Here is a 10,581-nt window from a genome sequence, read left to right as displayed (position 1 = left end):
ACGTTTTTCGAGCCACGCAACACGCAACCAAACACCGTAGAGCGGAACACGCGCGCGCGACGATGCATTGACCAAAGACGAATCTACGAAACTATCACGACCGGATGTATCGCCATGCCATTTTTTCTTATTTAATTTTGTGCTAAACTTGTACTTACTCGCTTGAAACCGTTTAAAAAGTTGGCAAATGCTGTTTATGTACGTTCAAGGTGTATTTCATTTTGCGTTTTATTAACAGCGATAAATCGCTCTCGACCAATCGCGACTGGCCTGCATTTGTAATCTCCGACGTCACGAACGTGTAGTGCGGGAAATTCGAAGGGGCGTCAGCACCTATCCTTCAGTTTTTCGCTATTTTCTCGCTTATTAAACATCTGTTTGCAGTAAGAATGGTATGGCTGTGATCGTGAAAGGATAATCTACCATTTAAGCTCAACTTCCGGTTTCTCTTTAGTGTCCCTTTAATGAATTTATACTTCCATCTGAGTGATTCCGCCAATTAATATGTTGTCTTGATATAATTGTTGAAATGGATTCTCCTGTGTTAGCTAATATCAGAAAAATGTTCAAATGTATATTTTGTATTTCTTGCAGCTTACATTCAATTAATAAATTTTACGTTGCCATACTCTTAGTATATTTTTTCACTTTTTCAATATGCGGCCTGTTTTGCTTTTTTGTTATTTATACACTTTTCTGTGTATTCAACATGTATTATATTTTACAACATGTAATATACTTATAACTTGTATTACATTTTAATGCTTACCTTTGCTGCCTTGTTTCACTGGGAGGTGGCGCCTGACAAGCTACGTTTGAACTCGCACCTTTTTTTCCGCCTTCAACGGTGCAGTTTTCTTTTTTAGTTTCTGTGTGTATTTCTGTCATAGCAATGTAATATGATAGTGGTGAAAATAAAGTCAAACTCAAAATAAAGCTACTGACCACTTTTGTGTGTATTATAACATGTATTATATTTTATAACATGTGTTATATTTTTAATGCTAACCCTTTGCCGCCTTTTTTTCGCTCGGAGGTGGCGCCAGACAAGCTGCGCTTTCACTCGCTGCTTTTTTTTCCCGCCTTCCACGCCACAGTTTTCTTTCTTTAGTTCCTGTGTGTATTTGTGTTACAGAAATGTGATATGATAACGGTGAAAATACAGTTAAACTCAAGCTGAAGCTACTGACCTCCTTGTGAACTAAATGTATGTCGTGATACAAATGGACAGCTGATCATACCTTCTCTAATGATTGCGCAATAGCCTAACATCAGTTGCTCTATCTGAAGATTAACCATTGTAAAACTATCATGCAAACATATTTTTAAAAGTAAAAGGCTGATTGCTTACTTACTGGCACATTGCCCATATTTAGGTGTTTTAGAATTGAACTGGTCTGTTTTGGCGGTATCGCCGACAGGTGCGTAGCGCACACAACATCCAGTACGATATGTTTAGCTACACAGTTTCTGAAATTGTAACGCGTTTATCGTCTTGTAATTATACCTTGAAAAGACAACCTGCTTTCAAAAGTTGGTGTTTATATATTGCATGACACTTTATTGTCAGTAACTCATTCCTGGTGCAGAAGAGTAGCTAGCGCGCTAATGTACTTCGGAAATAAACGAGAACCTAACGGCAACTGGCGTCCGTTTCCGACTTTCAGTTGATGAGTCACGTTTCCAGCGGTGTCACCGCCAGCTGCGCTACACATGCAACGTCCTGTACGATACGCCAACCCGCCCAGTTGGAAAAATTGTAAAGTGCCTCAGTACACAGTCTTCATCGCATGCAATCGTTTTACTCTTCTGTGGATACTTGCGGGATGGCCGGTCTTTTCTACATGAGCCTCAGACGACTGTCCAGGAGGTTTCCCGTTCTGGCGCCAAAGGCAGCAGTGGTTTGCGATGAAATGCTGGCGAGCGCAGCTGGCTTGGGTAAGCCTTACGAGGACTTTCCGCGAAATGAAAATGGGCTTGTTTCGTATGATGTAGCTGTTTTGTACAGAAACAATACAAGGGCAATTTCAGAACATGGCGGAACTCGGTGGACCATATGCAAACTAACTTTTCATTGACAATGCATCGTAATCTATAACACGAAAATTATGAAATTTAGACCACCGATTAATGTGTTCGTTCAGCAAGAACTAACACCATGCAGCTCCGAGTCGGGAGGTAGCGCCTGTTTTACCATGTGTCAACGGGAAGTTACGTCGGCATCTTCCGCTGCATGTCGCTCTATAATCTGCGCAATACACTTCGCTCTCTGTTCTTCTGGTTAGGCGGCGAATCGAATACCCTCGGCCTCCGCACGTCGTGGTTTACGTTCACCCAGATTTGCGGGAATCAGTCTCTGCGGCTGACTCTTGGCAGAGGGATGAGAGAAAACCATCGCAGAGCACCCGTGTTATACGCTGTAAAATGTTTATCTATCGGATTGGTCCAGACGTTTGTGATGCGTACCATGACGCAATGAAACGCTTACCTTAATTCTTTTATTGAATTAAAAAAAATACACTCCTGGCAAATTTTCGCCAAAACGTCGTCGTTTACGAGACTATAGATGAACGCTCTACAGGGCGTCTTTTTTTTTCTTGCACAAAATTTTACAACATTGCATGTGGCACATAGCACAATTCTAACCCTTTATCTAAATTACTCAATGAGGTAGCCATTACTTCTACGAGAAACGAAAATGCTTAACTGAATATAAATATAGTTACACCAATTATTTTACGGCTCATATTTTAATCTACAAAGTGTAGCTTGTGAGTTCACAACGCGTATCCACTTGAAACAGATTCTAAGGACTGCTCCAGTTTCAAGATAATATTTTTCAATGTTTCTGAAGAAATGCGTTGCTGGTCCAGGCATTTTTGTGTTACAGTGCATAAAACAAAGTTTTCTTAAAAAAGCAGATGAAACGAATACATGTCATCGGACACTTTGAAAATTTATATATCAAAACTGGTACAATCCTGGGAATTCGTTTCAAATAGCCTTGCGAACTCACCGGCCATAATTCGTAGACTGAAATCTGTCCCGTAAAGAAATTATTTAAGAAGTTCATGGGCATATCTATGGTAATTATTGAAATAATCACATTTATTTTTTGTAGATTTATTGACCGTCTCTTCTCGTAATTTAGATCAAGAGTTCGAATTGTGCAATCTGCCATAGGCATTTTTTTATATCGGTGCAGCAAAGAAATCACCGACGATTACGATATTCCCTAATCTTGAACTTGAGCGTAGAACACGTGTTTTCATTTCGCGTGTAAATATTTTGTATTAAGATTATATAGATACACAGTTTATGTTAGGAAGAGAACGCTGTGAGTGGCGTAGCTGGCGCGGACAATCTGTCTCGTGCGGCACATTGCAAACGGAGTGAGGCGTGGCGTGACTGCCTCGCTAAGAGGGAGATGGCGAGAGGCAGCGCGTGGGTGCGATTCACAGCAGCCACCATGCAGCGCTTTGCTTCCATACAGACCACGCGCGCTACTATGGCGCCATATCGTAGCCATCGTCGCCGCGCAGTCCGTCTTGCATGGCACTATGCCTTTCTTCGCACGCGTTCGTTCCACCAACGACGAGAGCGGCCCTTCGTAGCGTGGAAATCGTTTAACCAGTGTCAACGGCGACAATACCGAAGCTTACTAGTAGCCGCTCGCCATTGCCCCTTGCAGGGGCAGTGATCCCCGTCACGCACGTGTTACCGCGGACTGAACTCAGCAGCTGACGCCGCGGACGAGCGTAGCCTAAGGTCCGTAGCCCTCACCACCGCAAGCTACCACAAGCCACTCTGCCTCCCCCCCCCGCCCCCCTCGGAAGCGCAGATGAGATCGCCCACGTGGCTGAAGATGACGTGGTCGCCGGCAACTCAGCGCATGCGCAGGCCGTCTCCCCTCCGCTCCTCCTCCGCTACGGCCTCATGCTCTCCTCGCGCGCAGTTTTATTGCGATAGCAATTATATGGACACTACAATCGGATTTCTGCCGTCGGCGTCTCCGTCGTCGTCGCCGTCGCCGTGAGGTTCCGTATAGATAACATCTTCGCCGCGCGCCGTATGCCCAAGCGGAAGCGTGGGGGGACGCGCGCTATCACGGAGAGCGAACGCACGGCGGAAAGCAAACGCGACCGTCGCGCTTTGAAACGCCGTGGGGGTATGGGAGGGAGGGAGGAAGGGAGGCGGGGCGACGCTGCGCTCCGGCACCAAAGGCCTATCTTGCAACCGGGCACAAGGGGAACTTTCCACTCAATCTCCCACGCGCAAGCAAGGAAGCGGGAAGCCATCAACGGAGGGAGCGGGGGGGGGGGGGATGCGCACTTCTACTCTGCCAACAAACGCGCTCGTCGCTCGCCCTCACCCTCTCTTATCTCCACACGGCTCAGACCTTTCTATGCGCTGTGCATTCGCCGCTCAGTTTCCGTTGAAGCGATAGACCGCACGTACCTTCGCCCGCTGCGGCGTATGCGCTTGCTGCCAGCGTTTTGACAGTCGTTGTCTCCAGTCATTCAGTGTCATCTATTCATGTTTGCTTGTGCGCGCTCACACCACGCTTGTTCATTCCGTTAGTAATAGTCGGGCCACATTTTCCAACGCACGCTACACATGAAATGCTGCCCGGATCGGCAGTGTAGCGCTACAGGTGTGTCCCTTCGCAAGCGCTGCCCACGGGAAGCGTTTCTCATCAACACCACCGTTTCACACGCGCCTTCTGGTGGTCATCGAGTGTCTCTTCATGTCGGTCTACTTATGCCGCAGCACACCTGCTTACTTATTCAGCTCATGTTTACTACAATTCATATTGCTAAGAAAGCCGCTCACCTTACTTCGTTTGACATTGCTGTGTTGCTATCGCATTCATTGCTTTGCCCTTAGGGCGAAACTGTGACATTTTTTCTTTCATCTGCCGCTGCGCTCCCCGTTCGCTTTCATCTTTCGCTGGGCTCGTTCGCTCGGTTACAATGTGCATGAACGCCGAGGCATGCAGGACGGACCTGTTCCAACAAAACAGAACAGAGAAACGTCTTCTTCCTCTAAGAATCCCACTGACCCACTAGACGGAGTCCGTTAATGCCCCCATCGTCGTTGTCGTCTGCCCAGAGCACGCGTGTCATTTGTCCCTCCCTAAAAAAAGAGCATCGCCCCGAAGCCAGACCAGAAATGTCACTTGCGGAAGTGAGGGTCCCTCGCATAGACATTCGCTCACATACGGCTTCATGGGCACAACATGCACAAGTTCAGGGCGGTGCGGGCGGTGCCGCGTACAATTGGGACTATCCGGGACGACTCGTAAGTTACATCACTGAGTCGCCGCAATACTCGATATGGGCCGAAGTATCGCTTTAACTGCTTCTCGGAGAGGCCTCGTTTCCATATGGGTGTCCAAACCCACACTAGGTCGTCGACTTCATAGGTTATGGTTCTATGGTGAGCATCATAGCGGCCTGCGTCGTAGTCTTGCTGCTGTCAGATCCGCAAGCGCGCGAGCTGCCGAGCCTCTTCGGCGCGTTGGGTAAACACATCGGCGGCCGTGTCAGTGTCGTCAAATTCGTGTGGAAGCATTGCATCCAACATCGTTCGTACATCCCGGCCGTGAACAAGGCTGAACGGAGTCATGCGCGTCGTCTCTTGTTTCGCCGTGTTGTACGCAAACGTGATATAAGGGAGGATGTCATCCCAATTTTTCATCCACGACATTGACGTACGACATGACATCCACGTACATTGAAAGCATGTCTTCAATTTTTTTGTTGAGGCGCTCCGTCAATCCGTTGGTTTGTGGATAGTAGGCGGTTGACTTCCGATGAGCCGTTGCACTTAGCAGCAAGACGTGATCTAAAAGCGCAGCTGTGAATGCGGTTCCTCGGTCGCTTATTACGACGCGCGGTGCGCCGGGCCACAACACAACATTCTCGATGAAAAATCACGCTACCTCGGCTGCTGTGCCCCTCTGGAAGGCTTTTGTTTCAGCGTAACGTGTCATGTAGTCGGCTGCGACGAGAACAAAGCGATTTCCCGCAGTAGAAGTAGGAAGTGGACCCAAATTATCCATTCCGATTTGATAAAATGGTGTTCGTGGAACCTGAACAGGTTGTAGGAGGCCGGCTGGTTTCGTCGGGGGCGACTTGCGCCTCTGGCAGTCGAGACAAGTGCGAACGTGATGTTTCACGGCGGTGGTAAGTCTCGGCCAGTAGTAGCTTTGCCACACTCTGCCCAATGTTCGTGTGTAGTCTAAGTGACCAGAAGTCACCTCGTTGTGACAGGCTTGAAGTACTTCCATACGAAGATCTGCAGGAATGACGAGCAGATAAGGGGATCCGGTCGAAGAAAAGTTTCTTTTGTAAAGGACGTTGGCCCGTAAACAAAACGATGACAATCCTCTTGCAAGAACTCTAGGTGCTTTCGCAGATCTTCCTTCTAAGTAATTGATTAGACCAAGCAACTCAGGGTCGTCCCGTTGTTGTTGAGCGATGGCGGAGGTGTCCAGAACACAAAGAAATGCTGTGTCATCTTCTTCGAGTGAACAAGCCGACTCTATCGGTGATCGAGACAGGCAGTCAGCATCCGTATGTCGCTTCCCCGACTTGTAGATGACTGTCATGTGAAACTCCTGCAGCCTTAGGCTCCAACGCGCCAATCGTCCAGAAGGATCTTTAAGGTTCGTCAACCAACACAGAGAATGGTGGTCGCTGACAACTTGGAATGTTCGGCCATACAAATATGGGCGAAATTTCATAACCGCCGATACCACGGCGAGGCATTCTTTCTCAGTTGTGGAATAATTTGCCTCTGTGCGTGAGAGCGTTCTGCTTGCGTAGGCAATCACTCTTTCCGTGTCCTCTTGCCGCTGCACAAGAACAGCTCCCAAGCCAACATTGCTGGCATCAGTGTGGAGCAATGTAGGAGCGGTCTCATCAAAGTGGGCCAGCACTGGAGGTGTCTGGAGACGTTGCCGCAGGACGTTAAATGCACTTTGCTCTTCGTCGCCTCATACAAAAGCAACGTCGTCTCTCGTGAGGCGAGTTAACGCCGACGCAATGTGAGCAAAATCTGCAATAAATCGCTGGTATTAGGCGCACAGACTAGAGCACTGCACGGGCTCGGGCTTACCCGAAAGCCCGGGCCCGGCCCGGCCCGTGGGCCGGGCCGGGCCGGGTAGAGGAGTTTTTTCACGGGCTCGGGCCGGGCTCGGGCACGGCGTGTGCTTTTTGACCCGGGCCCGGGCCGGGCTCGGGTTTTTTGACGCGGGCCCGGGCCGGGCTCGGACTTTCTGCGAGTTATTCTCGGGCTTCTCAACTCTGAAAAACATGTATTTTTCGGTCTCGGGCCGGGTTCGGGCCGGTTTCTAGTCGGGCTCGGGTCGGGCTCGGGCCGGGCTCGGGCTTAAGGTAAAGGGGTGGCGGGCCGGGCCGGGCGGGTAACGTAGATTATTTCCGGGCCCGGGCCGGGCCCGGGTCTCGCCATAAGAGTTTTGATCGGGCTCGGGCGGGCCGCCCAATGTCGGCCCGTGCAGTGCTCTAGCACAGACCTAGGAAACGCCTGACAGCCTTTTTATTGGATGGTACGGGAAAATGTGCGACGGCGGCAATTTTTACAGGATCTGGGTGGACACCGGCATGGCTGACGACGTGACCAAGAAACTGTAGTTCCGCAAAGCCAAAGTGGCACTTCTCCGGCTTCAGGGTGAGGCCGGCGGATCGTATGGACTGCAAAACCGCTTCAAGCCGTGCGAGATGTTCCTCAAACGTTGCGGAGAACACGATGACGTCGTCGAGGTACACTAAGCAGGTTTTCCACTTAAGACCCGAAAGCGCAGTATCCATGAGGCGTTGGAACGTAGCAGGGGCAGAGCACAAGCCAAAAGGCAAAACCTTAAATTCGTATAGGCCATCTGGCGTCACAAAAGCAGTTTTTTCACAGTCCCTCGGGTCTACCTCAATTTGCCAATATCCGCTCTTTAAGTCCATGGAAGTAACGTGCGTGTCGAAGCTTGTCGAGGGAATCGTCGATACGGGGAAGCGGGTACACGTCTTTCTTCGTCACCTGATTTAGTTTTGGTAGTCGACACAGAAACGCAAGCTGCCGTCGTTTTTCTTGGCTAGAACTACAGGGGATGCCCAGGGACTCGTTGATGGTTGGATCACGTCGTCTTCAAGCACTTTCGTCACCTGTTGTTGTACGGCTTCACTTTCTCTGGGAGCCACACGATAAGGATTTTGGTAAATTGGTCTTGCCGTATCCTCTGTAATTATTCGGTTCTTTGTTAGAGGCGTCCGACCAACTCTTGACGTCAACGCAAAACAGTCGGTGAACTTGGCTAATAGCGTAAGAAGCCGTTCGCGTTCGTGCTGCGGCAAAACAGTGCTGACGTCAAGTGCAGGAGCTGGGTCGTGTGTAGCCGCTTCTTAGAGTAGTGAACAGCAGCCGCGAACATCCGCAACACCGTCAAAATAAGCCACAACCGTGCCTTTTGGAAGGTGCCGTCGCTATGTGCTAAAGTTTGTCGGCAATAGATTCGTGCGCCCGTCGGTGACATTTACAATTGCTCGTGCTACAGAGATACCGTGAGTAAACAACAAAATGGTTATTTGGTAGACAACTTCTTCGCAATGAAACGGTACGTCACATGCCACGGAAACAAGGATCCATGACCGAGGTGGGATTACGACGTCGTCTTCTGTTAGACGAAAGGAGTTGTGTTGCGGCGATAAGCAATGGACTAAACCAGGGCTCTTATAAAACGTCACCATGCGGTCTGGGATGCTAATTACGGCGTCATATTCCCTTATAAAATCCATTCCAATAATCAAATCTTTACAGCACACGGGAAGAACAATGAAAGCGGCCACGAACGACGAATCTCCAATGTTAAGCCTAGCAGTACATCTTCCAGTAGGCATCAGCAATTGTCCACCTGCCGTCCTTATATGAGGTCCCGTCCATGGCGTCTGTACTTTCTTCAGCCGGAGGGCGAGTTCCTGAGTCATTATAGAGAAGTCGGCACCAGTGTCGACTAACGCTGTCACCGGCTGTCCATCCACTAAAATATCAAGTTCGGCGCTCACAATTTCTTCGGGGTCTGTGGTTATCGGCTTCTCGGCGTTCTGCAGCGGGAGATTTGGGTGCTTTTTATGGTCTTGCGGCGGGCCTGCAACCTTACCCCCAGAGGTCATCGCCTTCAGTTTCCTCGGCGGCGGCTGGCCGACCTTCGTCTTTGAACGTCAGCAAAAGTGCCTCCAGCAGGCAGCTGGGGTGGAGGGGTTGGAGAGCGTAACCGACGACCAAAATCAGTTCGATCATTGGGCGCAGATGCTTGATTCGGGTGCGCTATGGGAGGAAAAGCAGCGTCGTCGCGGCGTAGCATGGAGTCGTCATTTGCACATCGAACATCAGGCCACGGACGAAGAGGTCGAAATGATGAGTCGCGATGCCAGCAATGGCGCGAAATATGGCAGGCACCCCCGCAGTTAAAACAGAGAGGGCGGTTATCGGCGGTACACCACGCGTCGGATCTCAAAAATTGTGGCCGTCTCGTAGGGTCATTTTGCGGCGTGTTCCACGGCGCGGCGAATGTCGGCTGCCGGTATGACTGCATCGGCATCACGGGTGCGCGCCTCAAAGCCTCCTCTTGCGGCGGCGGCCAAGGAGCGGCTGTCGGAGGCTGGTGGTACGGCGGTGTGGCTGTAACGGGTGGGGGACATCGGATGGCGGCGGCGTAACTCGTGGGACGCTGTTGGTCTGCAGATCGGCAGCCGGGAGCACCTGCATGATTTCGTCGCGTACCACTTCGGTGATTGACGCGACGGGTCTATCCACTGTCGGTATCATAATTCTGTGGAGTTCTTCTCTGACGGGCTCTCTGATCATTTCCCGCAAGGAGCTCTGATACGGTGGAGTCAATGCGGCGGCATTGAGTGCGGTGCTGTTGGACAGTCCATCGTACTGCCTGCACCGTTGATGAAGAGCCCGCTCAATAGCCGCAGCCTCTTTGATAAAATCAGCGACGGTGACTGGAGTATTTCGTACAAGCCCCGCGAACAACTGCTCTTTTACACCTCGCATGAGGTAGCGCAGCTTTCTATCCTCGGTCATGTTCGGGTCGGCTCTACGAAAGAGACGGGCCATGTCTTCGGCAAACATTGTGACCGACTCGTTGGGTTGTTGTACCCGTAGCTCCATCAACTGCTGGGCGCGGTCGCTTCTGTCGGCACTTCCAAAGTATCTGTGATTTTCTGCCGAAAGTCATTCCATGTCGTTAGGCCACCTTCGCGGTTCTCGTACCAAGTACGGCCACTGTCGTCAAGGGCGAAATAGACGTAAGAGAGCTTCTGCTGTTCTGTCCACTGGTTAATCTGCGCTTCTTCTTTCTGGGGTTTTACGTGCCAAAACCAGTTCTGATTATGAGGCACGCCGTTGTGGAGGGCTCCCGATCAATTTTGACGACCTGGGGTTCTTTAACGTGCACTACAACTCAAGCCCATGGGCGTTTTTGCATTTCGCCTCCATCCAAATGCAGCCGCCGTGGCCGGGATTCGATCCCGGGATCTCATGCTCAGCAGCGCAACGCCT

The 10,581-nt window shown here is 50.2% G+C and overlaps 1 protein-coding gene across 1 annotated transcript in view; it reads left to right on the top strand.

The window, feature by feature from the left end:
- Window positions 1–1,785: 1,785 nt before the first annotated feature.
- LOC119454426 (glutathione hydrolase-like YwrD proenzyme) overlaps window positions 1,786–10,581 on the top strand; it is a 109,689-nt gene continuing 100,893 nt past the window's right edge. Inside the window, exon 1 of the mRNA XM_037716365.2 lies at window positions 1,786–1,938. Coding sequence (XP_037572293.2) covers window positions 1,791–1,938 — 148 coding nt within the window. The 5' untranslated portion in view covers window positions 1,786–1,790. The remainder of the gene's footprint in view (window positions 1,939–10,581) is intronic.

Source organism: Dermacentor silvarum, chromosome 5 (assembly GCF_013339745.2).
Source record: "Dermacentor silvarum isolate Dsil-2018 chromosome 5, BIME_Dsil_1.4, whole genome shotgun sequence".
Taxonomy (NCBI): domain Eukaryota; kingdom Metazoa; phylum Arthropoda; class Arachnida; order Ixodida; family Ixodidae; genus Dermacentor; species Dermacentor silvarum.
Note: the sequence above shows the minus strand (reverse complement) of the source record. Positions and strands in the feature narration are given on the sequence as shown.